General features: G+C 43.0%; 1 protein-coding gene across 1 annotated transcript; it reads right to left on the bottom strand.

The window, feature by feature from the left end:
• Positions 1 to 2417: 2417 nt before the first annotated feature.
• Positions 2418 to 21056, bottom strand: NKRF (NFKB repressing factor). Its single transcript, XM_033202103.1, is given in 4 exon segments — positions 2418 to 5378; positions 6440 to 6570; positions 20063 to 20306; positions 20309 to 21056. Coding segments are annotated over 4 exon segments (2352 nt in total). The 5' UTR covers positions 20328 to 21056; the 3' UTR covers positions 2418 to 3420.
• Between the last annotated feature and the right edge of the window lie 641 nt (positions 21057 to 21697).

The raw sequence follows: 21697 nt of genomic DNA, 5'->3' as shown, positions 1-21697 counted from the left end.
AAAAATGTAAGGCGAGACTCAGAATGGTCAGGTTTAATAACTTTTTTCTTTTGTACACCTCCTGAGAAACACTATACCCAATCTCTTTCATAGGATAATCTGTTTAAAACCTTACAACAGAGCCAACAAGCTGACCTCCCACAACAACATATGCATGGTCAAAGGCACCACAAACCATTCATTTGAACATTTTATGGTAATTGCCTCTTTCTCCCTTAAACACCACAGGCTACATGTATGATAACAAAGTTAATGAAAACAAATTTGCACGGTCCCTTTTTCAAATGGCAGTCAGGTTTGAACTTTTCAATTCTGCATGTGCTGATGTGGAGAAGGAGGTATGATGAAGAACCAAAGCTGCAATTAGAATCCTTTATTTAGGACCCATCTCCAGCTTCAGGGGTTACTCATAGCAAAGAGAATGCACTGTATACTACTAAAAAAGAATCCCAACAAAAGGCATGATATTTCCATTCATTTTGCAATCAAAGAGGAGGAAAAAAATCCAAAAAGTACATCTGTGACACTAAAAGCTAGATATAAAATGGAAAGCACGGTTAGTTCTTCAGTATAAAAAACAAGTAATCCAAATAAAATTTGAAATTGCTCATGTACCTGTGCAGATTTTATAGAAGGTTTCTGGGTTAAGAATGACTACATTTCAAAGAAAGGGAAAATATAGTAACCAACTGAAAGGGGACAAAATGGAACAACATCAAGCTTGTCAGCAGCTCATTCATGCCAACGCCATTCTCAACATTATTTTATCCTCAAGCAAGTTTTAGGTGATTTTGCTCTAATTCTGTATCAGTATCACAGATCCTAAGAAGTTAGGCAATCTGGCCCCTCAAATCCAGTAACCAAATTTGTATCTACTTGGCGCAATTATTTGGGAGCCTTCCTAACTGTAACTACCTTAACATTCTGTTCTGTTGGACTCACCTAGACAAACCAGATTCACATTTAACATTCCCCTACCTTTCCCTGCCTCAAAATCATTTGGGGAAGAAGAAATTTAAAGAGAGTAATCAGTCAACTTTTCATATCCCTTAATCCCAAAGCCACTCTTACTCAGAGAATTGAAGGCAGGTTTTTTCTAACAAATTCAACCATAGCTTCTGAAGGCTGGTATGAACCTTGTAAATGAAAAACAAAACAAAATCGTAGCCCAGGTGTAGTGGCTCGTGCCTGTAATCCTAGCACTTTGGGAGGCTGAAGAGGGTGGGCTGCGTAACTCCAGGAGCTTGAGACCAGAATCCCATTTCCACTAAAAATACAAAAAATTAGCCAGGCCGGGTGGTGTGCACCTGTAGTCCCAGCTACTCGGGAGGTGGAGGTTGCAGTGAGCTGAAATTGCGCCACTGCACTCCAGAGTGGGTAACCGGAGTGGGACCCTGTCTCAAAAAAAAAAAAAAATTGTAATCCTATATCTATAAATATTTTGCTTAGTTATTTTTGCCAATGTTAATATGAAGTGCCAAAATAAAATGTACACCTCATTTCCTACCTACATTAAGAAAGGCTATGCACTGTAGGAAGATGGTTAATGGAAAACCATTATCACACTGGTTAGTTACTGTAGATGATTACCAGTTACAGAGATCCAGGTGTAAAGGCTAATCCCTTTATATTTTTTAAGCATTAATTTAACTACAGTGGGCAGCTGCTCAATGTAAAATATAAAAAACAGGGCCAGGCTCGTTGGCTCAAGCCTGTAATCCCAGCACTTTCGGAGGCCGAGGTGGGCAGATCACCTGAGGGTTAGGACTTCAAGACCAGCCTGGTCAACATGGCGAAATCCCGTCTCTACTAAAAATACAAAAATTAGCCAGGTGTGGCGGTGGGTGCCTGTAATCCCAGCTACTTGGGAGGCTGACACAGCAGAATCGTTTGAATCCAGGAGGTGGAGGCTGCAGTGAGTCGAGACCGCACCATTGCACTCCAGCCTGGGCAAGAAGAGTGAAACTCCATCTCAAAAACAAAGAAACAAACAAACAAACAAACAAAAAAAAACAGGGGAAAGGAAATTATGATTTCTTGTTGGCCAATTACATGTCAAGCATGGTGCTAAATGTTTTCAAGCACTGTAAACCACCTAATTGTCCCGAAGATCATTTCATTAGAGGTGTCTAATGATCAATGGTAAATTCACCTGTGCTTTTATGAGGTCATACTTGATTACCTGAGATACAAAAACAAAATCACATAAAAGGGAGCAGCCTAAGATTTGGTTGAAGCCAGCATGTTGGCCCACAGGAAAAAAGTGATAGTTGACTGATTCCTATCTGTTAAATCCGGACATTCATCCCCATGTGCTCTGGGTGCTGAACTATTCTGTGCAAACACCACTTCCCTTCTCCAAAGACCCAGTGCTGCTACGAGGCTGCTGCCCGGAAATGAGCACGCCACCATTCTGATCAACTTTGGCTCCTTTTTATTCAGGAAGCATACACTAATTCTTTTTATACATTTTTTTTTTACATTCCAGAAATAAGCGAAAATAGCAGTTTTAAATATGTTACAAAGTTGGCTTTTCAGGCTTAATAAGCTTTTTGAGAGAGGGACCAGCTAACTGACCTTTTCATCAAAGCACCAATGTATCTTCAGTCTTTTACCAAGCTCTACCACAGCTGTGGTTGTCTTGGATGTGCTGCACATCCAAACTGTGTGAAAGCTATAATGGAGAGTTGCTGTGAGTCTCTCTGCAAGGCACCAAGAACAAACAGTTCAAGCTTCCTTTCTTCAGATTGAACCAAAGTTTTTGAAACTTTCAACTGCTCTCTCAAGTAGTGCTCTCTCAGCGTGAAGACTAGAATTTGTTAAAACCCATATATCACAAGATACAGTAATCACTTCCAATATTCTGGAAATCACATGGTAGAAGTTATAAATAAATGAACACTAAAATTACTTTAAGAAACTTTTACATCATTTAGTTGGTAAGGACATTTACGTGTACAGCACAATTTATTTGTTAAACATTCTATAACTGGCTTCACACAAGGATGAAAATAGATTAATACAAAATGATCTGACATTTTCAGTAAATCTGGAATTAAGACTGGGTTTTTATTGCAGTCAATATCAACTTTACATATTGTTGCAGGTTGCTGTGCTATGCCCTTTAAAATGAGAATTTCTCGGGGTAAAATTCCATTTGGATATGTGTTCTTGCTTGTCAAACTACTAAAATCTGAGGGACACAGCAATATCAAAGACACAAACAGTAACTGCACAATATCATCTGCTGGATTAAGCTAATACAAGTGGACAGAATTCTTTAGGTTCCAATATCTAATAAACCACTATGTGAAATGAACAAGGTGAGACATCTTATGAATATACTCTGCAACCGGAACATGTAGCATTTAATTCAAAAATCTGCCTCATTAGGCATTTACAAAATAAATTAGTAAGATCTCAATTTGCTTGAGGCATAACAAGCTCGTAATGGCCCACTTGGCCTTCCTGTTTGAGCTGATCTAGTAGGTCTTCCTTCCGTCTTTTTCTACCTACCACCAGGTACCTATCATGGCCCACCCCATGAGACTTACTCTTAAGACCATACTTCTGGGCAATCTGATGTATTTGCTTCCGTTCATCATTAGTCAGCTCTCTAGAGAAAGTCAAATCTGTGTGGCTCTCGGAGCGGGCGTAGTTTCTGATGATCTGTTCAATATCTCTCTTGGCAATTTTATTCACCCTCTCTACATCCAGACCAAGCCCTTCCCGCTTATGCTGCTCTTTGACTGAGATAGGCTCCCGTATGCCCTCACCAGATTTACCTAAACCACCACCAGTCCAACCCATCTTTCTCAGAAGCTGATTTCCAATGTTATCTTCTTTGATTTGTTGTTTGTAAGCCTCCTCTGCTGAGCGGCCCTGAATTTCATTTCTTGAAATCACATCTTCAACAGCTCCTTTCTTCAAGTTGTTAATGACAGTTGGCTGGGTCTTTTTGAGGGTTTTCACAGCTTCCCCAGCAGCTTCATATTTGACAGTTTTCTTCACCCCAACTGCTTCTGCAATTACTTCACTCTCTAGAATCACTTTGCATTTCCAGCGGAGGCCTGTCATCCTTTCATAGACATACTCAACTGTCATTCGGTTAAACTGAGCTGTGTCATTCAGCGTGCACACGGGATTTGAAGAATTCTCATAAACTACAAGATCCTTTATATCTTTCTTCTTTCCAGATCCTCTGGGTGAAGAGCCTGTATGGCATTGTGAACTTTTGACAGATGGATAAGTGGGCTGTGTTTTTTGAAGAATTTTCAAAGCCTCGTCGGCAGCTGCATGTTTACTTGTTTTCTTGGTTCCATAACCTTCAGCTAAGCAGTGATCTTGTAAAAACACTCGACAACGCCATGTGCGATTTGGCATCATCTCATATTTGTATTCAATTGACATCTTGTTGAATGAGGCAGAATTGTTAAGGATACCAATTGCATCATTTGCATTTTCTGTAATGACAAAATTGGTCCAGTGTTTGGCGGAAGCATTAAAAACTGGCTGCCCGGAAGCATCTTTACCCAGCACCACCAGGTCTTCTGGTGGTTTCAGAGCTGGAGGAAATTCATAGGAGGACATGCCAATCTGACACACCACGAGGTCCTCTCCAAACGTATGTTTGAATTTCCGCCGGACAACTCTAACTTCAATACGTTTCTGCAAGAGTTTTACAGCTAGTTCTGTAGCTCGATCCCTGGACCCATTCTTGCTGCCAGCATAACCTGTAGTTAAGTAGATATTTTGGCATCTAACTTCACAAGCATAGCCATCAGTTAGAAGTTTTTTATTTTTGGGGATGTCGGCAGGAGGAATTTCCTTTAAAGGAGCATATATATACTCAGGATTTGTCTTACACGCCTGAATACAACGAGTTAACATATATGTATAATTAATTTTATCAGATCCAGAAGTCATCTCTGGATTAGAAAGGTTCTTCCAGATTGTCGCCGTTAATTTTTCAATAAAATACTGCTTCTCGGCTACCACGGACTCGGGAAATGTCTGTGATGGTGAAGGCTCAGGAGCTGACTGGGAGTTTGCCTGCTGTGATGTGCTGCTTGGGGCAGGGTTCCCACTGTCAAAATACATGTTGGCTGCTACAGGCTGGTCTTTTGTGAGAATGAATCCTGATGAATCACAATACTGAGAATTCCCATCTTGTATACTGAAAGAGTCTTGAGTATAATCTTGGTAGATGTCTCTTGGCATGCTGGCAAAATGTGTTTGTTCATTTACCTCTTTTGTTTGAGGGCCATAAGGATCTTCCTGTCTTTCATCTTTTGAACTACTAGCTACAAAATGTACAGGCTCAAAACGAGGTCTCGCATGGAATTTGGAACCGGCTTGCTTTTTAGGAGGATTTTGACCTATAGAATGAGTGAAATTTACAATTCATTAAAATGGGAATATTTCAAAAGAACCAAACAGGAAAATAGTACCAACCATATTATTTGCAAGCTGCATTGTCGGTACGAGATACTTCCATCACAAAAACTTCACATCATTTGGGTGAAGGGACTCAATTATCAATGTAAGATTCCAGCATAAGGAGGGATGTTCCCTGTCTTTCCACATGTACGGGAAGACCCGTGATAGAAAATATACCATTGAGTCAAGTATGCAGGTCACCACCACACATTACTGGTAGCTGCTTTTGCATCAAATGAGCTAAAGCACAGGTGAAGTATACTCTTCACTTGTGCTGGAAGGTGAAGTGGACTGGAAGATTGTTCCAGTACAATCTCATACCACCCATGCTGAAAAGCTCACTTAAGGATTGAAAATGGGAAAGATGGCTCTAATGCAAGGCAGATGATGAGCAGAGGCAGTTACAAAGCCTTTCTCTTTTGTATCAGAGGTGAGTGACTCTGTGATGGTGCTTTACATAGTTGTGACTAAAAATCAAAGAAAAAGAATGATCAAAAGTTTTCAACTTCAAAACCTCAGCTCTGACCCATTCATCACAAAAGGGTGTTTGCTCTATTTTCTTTCTAGAACAAACAACAGCTGGAAACTAATGATTTATGTGAGATGCCAAATTTAAAGCTATAGAAGAACTCTGATGAGGCTATACTAGACACTAGAGCTTCCTCCCTGTAACACTGCTCAGTAGAAAGCTCGTCCATTCCGGACCCATCCAAGAGGATTTAGGGACTTAGATGCTCAAGTGATCACAGTATAAGATTTTATTTAGAGGGCGGTTCCATGGCATAAATTTCAAGGACTGCATAATAACATGATTTCAATATTCTTAGTTTTCAATTCTATTTAGCATACTCAAAAAATTGTATATAACTAAAAGCTAAAACTCTTTTACCTGTAAGAACTAATATTACCAATGTTATTTGAAATCATATACCACACTCATATCATTTTTAAAGCCATGTTGTTTCTTCAAATCCCACCTTTCAGAAACAAGTATACTCACCATCACATGTTGAGAGGTGGCGTTTTTGACCTTTGGAAGGCTTGGACAGCACCAGATCATATGAAGGCATCTCCCCAATATCAATACCTTCAGCCATTTGGAGAATTTTTTCCATCAGGCGTGGGCTGTACCTATTTAAGTTAATATAATCTACAGTTAAAACAGGTAAGGATGTCTTTTTAAAAAAGCTTCAAAATAAGCCAGTCTTATAATTGCTCCCACAAGACTTTATCAACAGGGTATTTTAGCTATAAAACCAAAGAATTGGCCCTAAAATATTTACCGATCAAATGAATAATTATGTTACTAATTAGGAAATCAAGATTTTTTCAGCATAAGACATACAAATATAAACTCAAAAAATTTTAGCAAAAACCTTATCTTTAATTTGAATTGAAAATATCAGTATAAATTCATGATTTGTTTTGATTGTGGTCTCTACCATTTCTCTTGAAATGGAATCAGGGTCCTTAGAGAAGTGGCTGATTCTAAGTCTGTGGCAGGAAATGTCTAAGGTGAGCCTGAGAAATCTTCTAGCACCTAAAAACAAGGAATCTGTCAAAGATCAAAGGGGTTGTGTCAAATGGACTCGGAAGCCAATCTGAATAGACTCATACTGGCAAAGTGAGCCAACTAAAATATCGATAAGAACAATGATGGCAATGGATTGAAACACATCAAATATGTTGAAATTCCATTAGTTCATAATGATACTTACTAACTATTATTGGTCACCTTTGAAGGATGGAAGGAACCATGTCATTATTCTGCAAACAGGTAAATATGAAAGGAAGAAAGCAAACATTTATCCTGCATTTTCCTGTATAAACTGTACTTAGAGCAACCAAAGAGATGATGAGGAAAATATCTTTTAGAGAAGCATTCCAGCTAATAAATGAAGGAACGATGGACTACTACCATTTCGTAACCTACAATAAAATAAAAAACAATCATCAGGCGGGTATGATGGCTCACACCTGTAATCTCAGCACTTTGGAGGGCCGAAGCAGGTGGATCACTTGAGGTCAGGAGTTCGAGAACAGCCTGGCCAACATGGTGAAACTCCATCTCTACTAAAAATACAAAAATTACCCGGGCATGGTGGTGGACACCTGTAATACCAGCTACTCAGGAGGCTGAGGCAGGAAAACTGCTTGAACCTGGGAGGCAGAGGCTGCAGCGAGCCGAGATCATGCCACTGCACTCCAGCCTGAGAGACAGAGCTAGACTCCATCTTAAAAAAAAAAAAAAAAAAAATCAACCAATGAATCAATCAATCAATGGCTGCTAAATCTATTAGGTGAAAAGCTAATGGGGGAAGAACTCACAGTCAGACCCAAGCAAATATTCTCAACTGATTACTGACAAAGGTGCCAAGGCAATTCAATGGAGGAAGGATAGCCTTCTCAACAAATGGCACCGGAACAAGTGGGCATCCATAGGCAAAACAAAACAAAACAAAACAAAAAAAACAAAACTCTACAACCTAAACTTCACACCTTACAAAAAACTAACTCAAAATGCATCATAAACCTAAATGTAAAACTACGAAACTTTTATTGAAAAAAACACAGGAGAAAATCTGTGGGATCTAGAGCTAGGCAAACAGTTCTTAGGCTTGATAGCAAGCATGATCCATAAAAAAACTGGTGACAAAATGGACCTCATTGAAATTAAAAAGTTTTGGCTGGGTGTGGTGGCTCACTCCCGTAATCCCAGCACTTTGGGAGGCCAAGGCAGGTGGATTACTTGAGGTCAGGAGTTCAGGACCAGCCTGGCCAACATGGCAACACCCCATCTCTACAAAAATAGAAAAAAAGCAATAGCTGGGCATGGTGCTACACACCTGCAGTCCAAGCTACTTGGAAGACTGAGGCAGGAGAATCACTCGAACCCGGGAGGTTGCAGTGAGCTGAGATCGCGCCACTACACTCCAGTCTGGGTCTGGGCGACAGAGGGAGACTCCGTCTCGAAAAAAAAAAAAAAAAAGAGTAAAAATGTTTGCTCTTGAAAGACCGTGAAGAGGATGAAAAGTCAAGCTGAAGACTGGGAGAAAATAGTTGTAAACCACACACTTGACAAAAGACTAGTACCTAAAACTCAATAGTTAAAAAAAAAAAAAAAAAATTCAAATTAAAAAATGAACAAAAGACATAAACAAAATATTTCACCAAAGAGGATAGACAGATTGCAAATAAGCACATGAAAAGATGTTCATCACTAGCCACCAGGGAAATGCAATTTAAAAATCACAATGAGGTATCACTATACACTTATTAGAATGGTCAAAATAAAAAAGTGACAATGGCTGGGCACGGTAGCTCACGCCTGTAATCCCAGCACTTTGGGAGGCCAAGACGGGTGATTCACGAGGTCAGGAGTTCAAGACCAGCCTGACCAACACGGTGAAATCCCATCTCTACTAAAAATACAAAAATTAGCTTGGTGTGGTGGCATGTGCCTATAATCACAGCTCCTCAGGAGGATGAGGCAATAGAATCGCTTGAACCTGGGAGGCAGAGGTTGCAGAGAGCCGGGATTGTGCCACTGCACTCCAGCCTGGGTGACACAGCAAGACTCCGTCTCCAAAAAAAAAAAAGTGACAATACCAAATGCTGGCAAAAATGAGAAGAAACTGGATCACTCAGACATTGCTGCTGGTAATGTAAAATTATACAGTCACTCTGGAAAAGTTTGGTAGCTTCTTATAAAACCAAACATTAGACCGGGTGCGGTGGCTGACGCTTGTAATCCCAGCACTTTGGGAGGCCAAGGTGGGCGGATCACCTGAGTTTGAGACCAGCCTGATCAACATGGAGAAACCCCGTCTCTACTAAAAAGACAAAATTAGTCAGGCATGGTGGCACATGCCTGTAATCCCAGCTACTCGGGAGGCTGAGGCAGGAGAATCGCTTGAACCCAGGAGGCGAGCCAAGATCGCACCACTGCACCCCAGCCTGGGCAACAAGAATGAAACTCCGCCTCCCAAAAAAAAAAAAAAAAAAAATCAGTTACCACTTGATCCAGCAATTGCAATTACACTCTTGGACATTTATTCCAGAGAAATGAGAACTTATGTTCACACAAAAACCTGCTTTATTTGTAACAGCCCAAAACTACAATCAACCCAGATGTCCTTCAACAGGTGAATAGTTAGATTCTGGTACATATACACTATGGAACACTACTTGAGACAAAAAGGAACTTTTTTTTTTGAGACAGAGTCTCGCTCTGTCACCCATGCTGGAATGCAATGGCGTGATCTCGGCTCACCACAACCTCCGTCTCCTGGATTCAAGTGATTCTCCTGCCTCAGTCGCCCAAGTAGCTGGGACTATAAGCACGCATCACCATGCGGGGCTAATTTTTGTATTTTTAGTAAGACAAGGGTCTCATCATGTTGGCCAGGCTGGTGTCAACCCCCTGACCTCTCCACCAGCCTCAGCCTTCCAAAGTGCCGGGATTACAGGCATGAGCCACCGCACCCGGCCATCTCTTTGTATTATTTCTTACAGTTGCATGTGAATCTATAATTATCTCAAGAAAAATTTCAGTTTAAAAAGCTGATCGGGGACTTTATCATCTTAATATCACTAAAAGCGGGACAAGCAAACATGTACCCCACGATGTGATACAATAGAACACCACGGCACTATCTAGAAAGCATTATGGCTCTCCAGAGAATTAAACCTGAACCTAATCAAGTTCCTGACTCCCAGAAACATGTGAAACACCACAAGAATGGAACTATCCAACTCCAGAATGAGGGAACAGTATGTGACAGCCCAGTCTCCTCATCAAATAAATACTGTAGAATGAAAATAAAAGAGGGAGTAGCTATAGGTTAAAGGAGATGGATCAATCAAATACACTGTATAGACTTTGTATCATGAATGAATCAAACAAGCTGTAAAAAGACATTTGAGACAAATGAAGAAAATGACATGAAAGGCATTGGGTGATTTTTAAGAAATTACTGTTCATTTTGTTGAATATGAATAATGGTATGGTGACTCTATTTTTAAAAATTCTTATCTGATACAGATGTGTACTGAAGAATGTACAGGTGAAATGATGTCACGATTTTAAAAAATATACTCCAGACTAGTGCCCATAAAAAGCTAGGGCAGAATAGATGAAGGAAGAAGGGTAGTATGGCAGACTGCTGATGACTGCTTAGTGATGGGTACATGGGATTCATTAAACTCTTTTCTATTTTTGTGTGTTTGAAATTTTAAGACAAAGCTTTAAAATATACAATTAAAAAAATGTCTCCTGGCTGAGCACAGTGGTTCATGCCTGTAATCCCAGCACATTGAGAGGTGGAGGTGGGCAGATCACTTGAAGCCAGGAATTCAAGACCAGCCTGGACAACATGGCAAAACACCATCATTTCAAAAATAAAAAATAAAAAAACAAACAAAAAACAGAGCCAGGCATGGTGACCCATGCCTGGAGTCCCAGCTACTTGGGAGGCTGAGGTGGCAGGATCACTTGAGCAGGGAAGGTCAAGGCTGCAGTGAGCTGTGATAGCACCACTGCACTCCAGCCTGGGTGACAGAGTGAGACCCTGTCTCTCTCTCTCTCTGGGTTTTTTTTTTTTTTTTGAGAGGGAGCCTTGCTCTGTCTCCCAGGCTGGAGTGCAGTGACACAGTATCAGCTCACTGCAACCACCACTTCCTGGGTTCAAGCAATTCTCCTGCCTCAGCCTCCCAAGTAGCTGGGATACAGGCACGCGCCACCACGCCTAGCTAATTTTTGTATTTTTCAGTAGAGACGGGGTTTTGCCAAGTTGGCCAGGCTGATCTTGAACTCCTGACCTCAGGTAATCCACCTGCCTCAACCTTCTCAAAGTACTAGGATTACAGCATGAGCAACTGCACCCGGCTCACACCGACTCTTTTTAAAAAAAAAAAAAAAAAAAAAAAAAAAAAAAGGGCTCCTTATGAAGATTGGCTGCTTGATAGAATAACATTTTACTACAGAGAAACAGAAACAGGAGCTCAAGTGAAGTGTTTGTTATCACGGTTACCTGTTCTCCCTTCCTACCTTCAGAGCCTTCCCCAGCCTAGGACCAAAAAAGAGATTTCTGGTAGCATTTGGGAAGAAAGTTCTGAAAACGAGTAACTATCACACCTTTACATGAATCGGTTCTAAACCAGAAGGAGGGTAACATTTTCCATTTTCAGCAGAACAGGTTGCACACCCATCACGTATCATTCCACGCAAAACAGAAGTCAAGGCACGGTGGCCTCCCCGACAGATTGCTGGAAGGTAGTTCAGTTGTAACCTGCACTTTCTATTGACAACTGTTGCTGCTAAAGCTAGCACGAGTATTTAAATGCCAAGAGTAATTTTATCTTCATTGACTCTTATCTGAACATCAGAAAGCACAGTCGAAAACACAATATGGCTGGGCAGGGTGGCTCATACCTGTAATCCCAACGCTTTGGGAGGCTGGGGTGGGCAGATCACCTGAGGTCAGGAGTTCAAGACCAGCTTGGCCAACATGGTGAAACCCCGTCTCTACTAAAAATACAAAAATTAGCCGGGCATAGTGGCAGGTGCCTGTAATCCCAGCTACTTGGGAGGCTGAGGCAGGAGAATCACTTGAACCCGGGAGGCGGAGGTTGCAGTGAGCTGAGATGGCACCACTGCACTCCAGTCTGGACGACAAGAGCGAGACTCTGTCTCAAAAATAATAAAAATAAAATAAAATAAAATAAACACAATACATTCTACATATCACTTCCATTCAAATTGGGGAGTCCCATTTCCAAAATATGAGATAAAAACAAAAGCTGGGCGCATGTGGCTCACACCTGTAATCCCAACACTTTGGGAGGCCAAGGTAGGTGGATCACCTGAGGTCGGGAATTCGAGACCAGCCTGACCAACATAGACAAATCCTGTCTCTACTAAAAATACAAAAATTAGCCGGGTGTGATGGCACATGCCTGTAATCCCAGCTACTTGGGAGGCTGAGACAGGAGAATCGCTTGAACCCAGGAGGCAGAGGTTGCAGTGAGCCGAGATCACGCCATTGCACTCCAGCCTGGGCAGCAAGAGTAAAACTCCATCTCAAAAAAAAAAAAAAAAAAAAAACTATGAAAATGAGATGAGTCTATACATCTTAAACTACTAATCCCATGCCTGTTACCAAAAGTGGCCCTACAACCAGGCAACTTACCTTGAATTCCAGTCAATATTCTCCAGACCTTCAGTTAGAGCCTGATTCCAAGTACAGTGTACAACTGCGAATGGCATATATGTCTTACGGTGTGATGCACTTAGGGCTCACTCATTCATGCTCACTTTTCTCAGGTTTCTTCCAGCATTAGTAATTACTCTACCTACTTACTATACCCTATTCATTACATCTGCCACAAAATTCAACTTCACCCATAGGCCATAAAAATAAGTCTTTGCATAGGTTGCTGATACAGTTCTCTGTCCTTTGCTATGAAGTCATAATACTGAAGAAGCCCAGCCAGCTTGAACAATAATGAAAAAGACCATATAGTACCTAACAAACACTTCACTATTCAAAGAACAATGTAAATATGAATCTGGAGTGTTTAGTAAGACCACGAGGCTTCTACAATTATTCAGAGTAGCTATCCAAAGATAAAGAAGTGGTGCCACATATTTAAAGTAAGCCAAGGCAGTAAAGCTTTTATTATTTAGTTTCTCCAGAGCCTATTTTTTAATAGTGTGTTTTAAAGTAACACGTTTAACACCAGGAATTTTAGAAAATCCACCAAGAAAAGCACCTACATTCCCAACCACTGGCCGGGAGCGGTGGCTCATACCTGTAATCCTAACACTCTGGGAGACCAAGGCAAGAGGATCACATAAGCCCAGGAGTTCGAGATCAGCCTGGGCAACATGGCAAGACCCTGTCTCTACAAAAGAAAAAAAAAAAAGCTGGACATGGTGGTGTACACCTGTAATCCCAACTACTCAAATCACTTGAGCCTAGGAAGTTGAGGCAGGCTACAGTGAGCTGTGATCACACCACTGCACTCCAGCCTGGGTGACAGAGTGAGAACCTATCTCAAAAATAGTAATAATAACTCCAACTACTGATAACTTCATCAACATGTTGGGTTTTTTTTTTTTTTTTTTTTTTTTTTGAGGCGGAGTCTCGCTCTGTCGCCCGGACTGGAGTGCAGTGGCCAGATCTCAGCTCACTGCAAGCTCCGCCTCCCGGGTTTACGCCATTCTCCTGCTCAGCCTCCCGAGTAGCTGGGACTACAGGCGCCCGCCACCTCGCCCGGCTAGTTTTTGTATTTTTAGTAGAGACGGGGTTTCACTGTGTTAGCCAGGATGGTCTCGATCTCCTGACCTCGTGATCCACCGTCTCGGCCTCCCAAGTGCTGGGATTACAGGCTTGAGCCACCGCGCCCGGCCGGGTTTTTTTTTTAATTAATTATTATTTTTTTTTTTTGAGACTGAGTCTCACTCTATTGCCCAGGCAATGGCGCGATCTCGGCTCACTGCAGCCTCTGCCTCCTTGGTTCAAGTGATTCTCCTGTCTCAGCCTCCCAAGTAGCTGGGATTACAGGAGTGCACCGTCACATCCAGCTAATTTTTGTATTTTTAGTAGAGACTGGGTTTCACCATGTTGGCCATGCTGGTCTCGAACTCCTGACCTCGTGATCTGCCCGCCTCCGCCTCCCAATTTGGTGCTGAGATACAGGTGTGAGCCACCACGTCCCGGCCATGTTGGGGTTTATTTTTTAATGTTTTTTCTGTGTTTTCCATAACTCCCCGTCAATATCAGGTCACCTATGTTGATTTGAAATCTAGTGGGGTTTTTTGTTAATTTACTGTACCATAAGCCTTTTCTCCACATCATTACCACATGAGTTTTAATGGCTATACAGTATTCGTATTATTGAATAAAATGTAAGACATCATTAAGGCAAGTCTAATATAGTAATTTTTTTAAGATGCACACGTACTATATTTTTAAGTCTGCTAAGTTATCCTTTAGATTATAAATGCTTAAAAAAGAAAACCAGGCCAGGCATGGTGGCTCACGCCTGTAATCCCAGCACTTTGGGAGGCCGAGGCAGGTAGATCACTTGAGGCTAGGAGTTCAAGACCAGCCTGGACAACATGGTGAAACCCTGTCTCTATTAAAAATACAAAAATTAGCCAGTCGTGGTGGCGTGCGCCTGTAGACCCAGCTACACAGGAGGCTGAGGCAGGAGAATCGCTTGAACCCGGGAGGCGGAGGTTGCAGTGAGCTGATATCTCAGGCTGCACTCTAGCCTGGGTGACAGAGCAAGACTGTCTCAAAAGAAAAAGAAAGAATCCCAAAATTCTGAGGTCTATGGTTCTCAAAAGTAGCTGATATTATACCAAGCTTTTGGAAACCAGGATGTGACTCAACTATCCCACCACATCTAGCACATAAAAAGATGATTTCTAATGAACAAAAACATCTGTAAGTTTTACATCTCTGGACACAAAACAGGTGCATATATGTGCATACCTATGAAAAACATAAACCACTATAATATACAATAGCATCTGAAATTTAATAAATATTCAGCAATAGATGCTTACAAGCTTTTTTTTTTTTTGAGACGGACTCTCGATCTGGCACCCAAGCTGAAGTGCAGTGATGCTATCTCGGCTCATTGCAACCCCTGCCTCCCAGGTTCAAGTGATTCTCCCAACTCAGCCTCCCCAGTAGCTGGGACTACAAGCACCCATCATCACGCCCGATAGAGACGGAGTTTTACCACATTGGCCAGGCTGGTCTCAAACTCCTGACCTCACGTGATCTGCCCGCCTCAGGCTCCCAAAGTGCTGGGAGTACAGGCATGGGCCACCAGGCACAGCCTTTTATAAAACTTTTAAAAAATATATTAAACTGTTCTACTAAGTTCAAAGAAAAAAGCTGAGATTTGAAAATTAAGCAAAGATTAAGGTTTCCAAATATAAAATTGTTTATTCAAAACTATTCATAAGGAAAACTAATTAAAAAAAAAAAAACCTATTCATAAGACTTGGGCTGGAGCCTGGCGGAATGGCTCATGCCTATAATCCCAGCGCTTTGGAAGACCCAGGTGGGCGGATCACCTGAGGTCAGGACCAGCCTGGCCAACGTGGTGAAACCCCGTCTCTACTGAAAATACAAACAAAATTAGCTGGGTGTGGTGGTGCATGCCTGTAATCCCAGCTACTTGGAAGGTGGAGGCAGGAGAATGGCTTGAACTCAGGAGGCGGAGGCTGCACTGAGCTGAGATCACACCATTACACTTCAGCCTGGGTGACAGAGCAAGGCTCTCTCAAAAAACAAAACAAAACAAAACAAAAGAAAATGCTGGCCACAGTGGCTCATGCCTGTAATCCCAGCACTTTGGGAGGCTGAGGTGGGCGATCACCTGAGGTCGGGAGTTCCAGACCAGCCTGACCAACATGGAGAAACCCTGTCTCCACTAAAAATACAAAATTAGTCAGGCGTGGTGGTGCACGCCTGTAATCCCAGCTACTAGGGAGACTGAGGCAGAACTGCTTGAACTCAGGAGGCGGAGGTTGTGGTGAGCTGAGATTGCGCCATTGCACTCCAGCCTGGGAAACGAGCGAAATATTGTCACAAAAAAAAAAAAAGAAAGAAAAGAGAAGAGAAAAGAAAAAGAAAAAAAGACTCAGGCCAGGCACTGTGGCTCACTCCTGTAATCCCAGCACTTTGGGAGGCCAAGGCGGGTGGATCACTTGAACTCAGGAGTTCAAGATCAGCCTGAGCCACACAGGGAAACCCCATCTCTATTAAAACAACAACAACAACAACAATTAATAAGACTCCTGACGTCATAAGTGAATAACATATACCCAGATTACTGATAATCTTTCAAAAGCTCCCACACCATTTCATTAGTGATTGCTGCACTCTCCCTACTATGTGCACAGTTTTGCAACATGAGCCCAGCCAGCATCTACCTTCCAAACACAGTCTTGTATCAACCAGGAAGAGACAAATAAGGGAGCAAAGCTGGTTCATTTTAAGGTATATTTTATCTATTAATTAATGTCTCATCAAAGGTAAATAGTAGGCCAGGATTCTCCTTCTAATCTTATTGATCAACGACTGGAAAACTAAATGCCCCAGTTAATCAAACTGCTTTATTAAATATAAAGACACTATCTACAATTTTAAGTAAAAATCACACAGTTCTTTAGGCATTCATATGTACGATTATTTAAGTGCTGCAGATGTAGTTGGTCAGAAAACTGAACTAATTTTTCACTAGCCACAAATCTTAGAAATTGCTTGCAGAAAAAACTCTTGGTTAAGTTGTTTACTTAAACAAAACAGACAAAACCGAAGTGAAACAATTCTAGCCATTTGAGCTTTCTGGTTGCCTGGACAATGAGGGAGAAAATGATTAAAAAACAGAATAGAAACATTTTTATTTTATCCTACAAAGCAGTGGTTCTGAGAGTGCTGTTCTCTGGATCAGCAACATCAGCATCACCTGGGAACTTGTCAAAAATACAAATTGTGAGGCCCCACCTCAGACTTACAGAGTCAGACACCCTGGGGCTGGGACCCAGCAATCTGTTTCAACAAGCCTAACAGGTGATTTTGATGTGTACTTAAGTTTGAAAACCCCAGTTCCAGAGTCAAGAAGATACTCAAATTTGTTCTGTGGAAATTGCCACCATCACCAAAAGGAATGAAATATGTTCTGTTTCCCTGCACATTTGAGTTCCTCCAGGCTTGGTCTTATGATGAAGGAATTTTCAAAGATTTATTTGACCTAGAAGTTTATTTCAGCCCCAAGTAAAATGGAACACAAAACATTTTGCCAGAGGGAAAAAAGAGCAAGGAAATTCCTCTTTGCTATTGGTTCACAGCCTGTTCCAAAAGTCAAGTGATAAACCTTGAGCAACAAATCAACAATTTAAGGCCAGGTGCAGTGACTCACTCCTGTAATCCCAGCACTTTGGGAAGCCAAGGCGGGCAGATCACTTGAGTCCAGGAGTTCAAGACCAGCCTGGCCAAAATGGCAAAACCCTGTCTCTACCGAAATTACAAAAATGAGCCAGGTGTAGTGGTGCATGCCCGCAAATCCCAGCTACTCAGGAGACTGAGACATGAGAACAGATTGAACACAGGAGGTGGGGGTTGCAGTGAGCCGAGATCATGCCACCGCACTCCTGCCTGGGCGACAGAGCAAGACTCTGTCTCAAAAAAAAAAAAAAAAAAAAGAATTAACAATTTAAGTTTAGAAAGAGCTATTTCACCATGTATTCTGCAGTTCACTTGAGAGAAGAGTATTCTGTCACAGAAAACAAGAACTCTGCCGACATCTACATTACATCAACAAGTATTGGAACACACGTTTTACCCACCTGCAGATGAGAGGTAACATAAAGCCCATCTAAAGTGGAAGACTGCACTTGGTCCCTAGCTTCCAAGATTCTTCATTGGCCCTTCCCTTTCTCCTATATGGAGACTATCAGATACAATGCAAACATGACTTTTCAGTTAAGCTATCTGATAATGTAATGGCAATTCTTGTATTAACTAAACTGACTTAGCTACAATGTAACATGGTGACTATAGCATACATAGTATCCACAGATGCACCTGTGTGCACACACAACAGCCTGCAATGGTTGAGCCTTTAACACCAACCACCATTGGCCTACTTTGTGTTTTTAATGCCCTGCTTATGTACAAGGGTGTTGTTCTTGGAATTAAATCCTGAGATATAGTGATGTGGCTTATGTCAGTTACTTGCTTTCACTCATGATCCATCCTTCCCAAATATGGCAGCTGTGGCTCAGTGGAAAGAGCATCAGTCTGGGCATCAGAAGACCTGGGTCCTAGCCCCAGCTGTAAGACCTTGGACACGTCACTTAACTTCTTGGCCTCCACTGATTTAGCAGTAAAAATGAGACGCCACCTGATCCCCAAGGTTGTAGGAAATGAAATAGTAAATATTTAAAATGTGTTATACATCATAAAGCTGTATACATCCATTCACTCCACACACATTTATTGAGCAGCTATTATTTAGCAGGCAATCTTCTAGGCACTGAGGATAAAGTTACACAAACAAGAAAGCAAAATCCCTATCCCTAAGGAAGCTTCCATTCTAGTGGGAAGATTTATTAACACAAAGGACGGTTACCCTCATTCAAGTTTTTGTTTTTATTTTATTTTAAGGATTCAGATTCCCAACAGCCTTCTGTGATATGATGGAGACTTATGATTATAGGATAAAGGTAACTTTTGAACTCAAGAACATTGTTGGGCAAAGGTCAAGTAGATTTATCTGACTTGTTTAATAACTAAGGGTTCCTCAGTTGTAACCAGTTCCTCCTAATCATTATCTCTGGAGGTAGAAATTATTCTAACCTACAGAAGACAAAAAAATAAATGTATGTGATGAGAGCAAAGTATATCACACTGAATGCCATGTTCAATAATTAAGGGCAGGAGTAGACAATCCTATTTTTCTGCATCTGTTACAGTCACTCCTGGAACTGAACTGGCCAGAATTGACATGATCATATTCCAGAATTTCTCATCCTTCCTGATAAAAAAAAAAAAAAAAAAACTATGATTGCAGGAATGTCGAAAGAAGTCGTCTCCCAGTCTATCAAAGGAATGACTAGTATAGGGCCTATTTAGGGGTTCTGAAGGACAGAGGTCCAAGCAGCCTGCTCAAAAAAAAAAAAAAAGAACTGCGTTGGAACCATACTGCAGTCTCCATTGAATGCAAAGAGCTTTCAAAGAGGCCTGTTCAAAACGTCACCAGGTTCTAGGAAAGGGGGGAAAAACAAACACACACACACACCCCACCCCCACCACACACACACACACACACACACACACACACACCCCTAAAACCTCACTCAGAGCCAAATGTTAATCCTTCTGATCCCATTTAGGGTAAAAAGAGGGCAATCCATTTTTACAGTAGATATATCCATTTCTTTGTTTGAGTCCAGACACATTATGCGCAAATCTACAAGCAAGGCTGACGCTGCTGCGGCTCAGAGAGCTGATACGTACCGCCTCCCCAGGAGAAGACAGTAAGACCCTGCTAGGGGGCTGCAAGTAGAGGGGGGTGTTTTATTTAAGGGGAATGGAAAAAGAGAGTGGTCAGGAGGAGACTAGAACAGTGGGGTCCACTCGCCCTTCCCCCACAACCCCAACTGTCGAATATATTCTCTGCGGATACTGCATGCTTGGAAGGCCCTACGCAGGTCCAAGATGCTGCTATCCATCATTTCCCACGTCCTCTAATACCGCCACCAACTACAACGACCATCTCTCAATAATCCTCTCTAGGCGCTGCTTCAGAATCTCCATCCCTGGTCCTGGAGAGGCCGCTTCCGCGATCTCTGCGCCCTACTAGCTGTTATGTCATGCCCAGCCACCACAGTCGGCCACCCCACCCCCAGGGCAAGAGTGATCCCTCTAGTGCCCTCCAGCACCTCCAAATATCCAGCCTCCAAGCTATCCTACGCATCCCGCCCCCGTCCCTATCCCAACCACCATCATCGATCCCTCCACCGCAGTCCCTAACCCGATTCCCCATCACCGATCTCTCACCCCCGTCCCTAACCCGACACCCACACCTTACTCACCTGCAGCCCAGGAAGACGTGGTTGGTCCAGGCGGCGGAGAGGGCGAGGAGCTGGTCGAGGGCAGCCCCGGGATAGCTGTGCAGGTGCCGACAGATGAAGCTGCGCCGCAGAGCCCACTGCCAGTCACTTTCGTGGCTATAGCGCCACTGCTCCAGCACTGGCTCGGGCGGGGGCGGCGGGAGGGGCGGCAGCGGCGGCGGCGGGAGGGGGGGCAGCGGCGGCGGCGACAGGAAGTCGCCCCCAACAGCAGACGTCCTCCAGCCATCTTCTCCGCCCCCAAGCAGGGACCCCAGGGACGAAGCCGACTACGGACCGCGAGCTAGGTAGCTAGCAAGCGGGCGGAAACCGGGGGCCGGTGGGAGGGGCCGGGTAAGGAGGGGCGCGCTGAGGGGCGAAGATCAACTCTCGGGGGGACTGGAGTGTGTGCGTGGGGGCCACCGTTAGGAGGAAAAGAGGAGCACGAGCTCGCGTCCCGACACCGGGGTGCACGTCCGCTATACTCCTCCAACTCGTGGAGGAGCAGAAGGGCTTCTGCCGCACTCACGCGCGACCTGGGGAGGCCGAGTGAGGTTCCGCACCTCCACGGATCCGCAGACCCACGCACTGCGCGGAGAGCGATAAAAGACCCCAGCACGCTCTGCTTCCCTCCTCTAGGTTCTAGCCTACCTACCCGCGTGCCGTCCGGGGTTGTGAGGCCAGTGCGCTTGCGCCGCGGCTGTTCCCTAACTTCCAAATCCCGTCGCAGAATCTCGCGCGACGTACTTTTTCCCCTCCAGTGACGACTACGAGCTTTGACGCACTACGGTGACAGCAGAGGGCGGGGACTCTAGAAAGGGAATTTAGGAAGGTTCTCTGAGGTTCGAGAATATGGTTAGAAGGTGCCCTCAGGTAGCCGTTGTTAGCCCACGGCTCGTCTGACTCTTTTCCCTGGATTTCTAAGCGGCGCGACAGTGAAACCATGTTCCTTGTAAGGGCTTTAGGTCTGCAATGGACTTTACATTAAAACAAAACAAAACAGGCAGCTCCCCGAGGTGCCTTTTCTTCAGAGTAGCTTGAAATGCTCTGTGCATCATGCATTATTAGCTTTGTGTAATAGCTTACTTTGAAAACGTACTAAACATGAAACACTTGCAAAGAAAATCATCCACAGCGCCCTTCTCAAGTTAGCCACTTTCAAGTCCCTACTGCATCCCAATACGAACACAGACACTGTTTACACAGTTCTGATCACAACTGCAAGTAAGTGTATTTCATGTATACACTTAAGTGCAACAGATTACAAGATACAAAAGGGGCCCAGAGAAGAGGGGCCCGCTCAATCACTGTAGCCAAATGTATCACTCCAACCGGAGTCAGCTTCACTCAGTAACTTCAGTCGCTTCACAAAAGCAGTTAATGAGTGTTTGTCGGCGGGAATTTACACAGCACCTACTGTGTGCTCAATACAGCAAGAATACACAAAAGAAGGAAAGAAAGTGGGTTTTCTCTGTTGTCCTGGAATTGACTACCATCTTTGTGGGGAGAAATAGCCCTGCATAAAACTAAATGTTCCACCAGGAGCCGGACCATTGGATGGGGTGGCTTTGACGCACTACCATCTTTAACTCTCTAAAGTACTTCTAATTATATGACACT

Source organism: Trachypithecus francoisi, unplaced genomic scaffold, assembly GCF_009764315.1.
Source record: "Trachypithecus francoisi isolate TF-2019V2 unplaced genomic scaffold, Tfra_2.0 Lachesis_group6, whole genome shotgun sequence".
Lineage (NCBI taxonomy): Eukaryota > Metazoa > Chordata > Mammalia > Primates > Cercopithecidae > Trachypithecus > Trachypithecus francoisi.
This window is presented reverse-complemented; position numbering and strand designations above follow the sequence as displayed.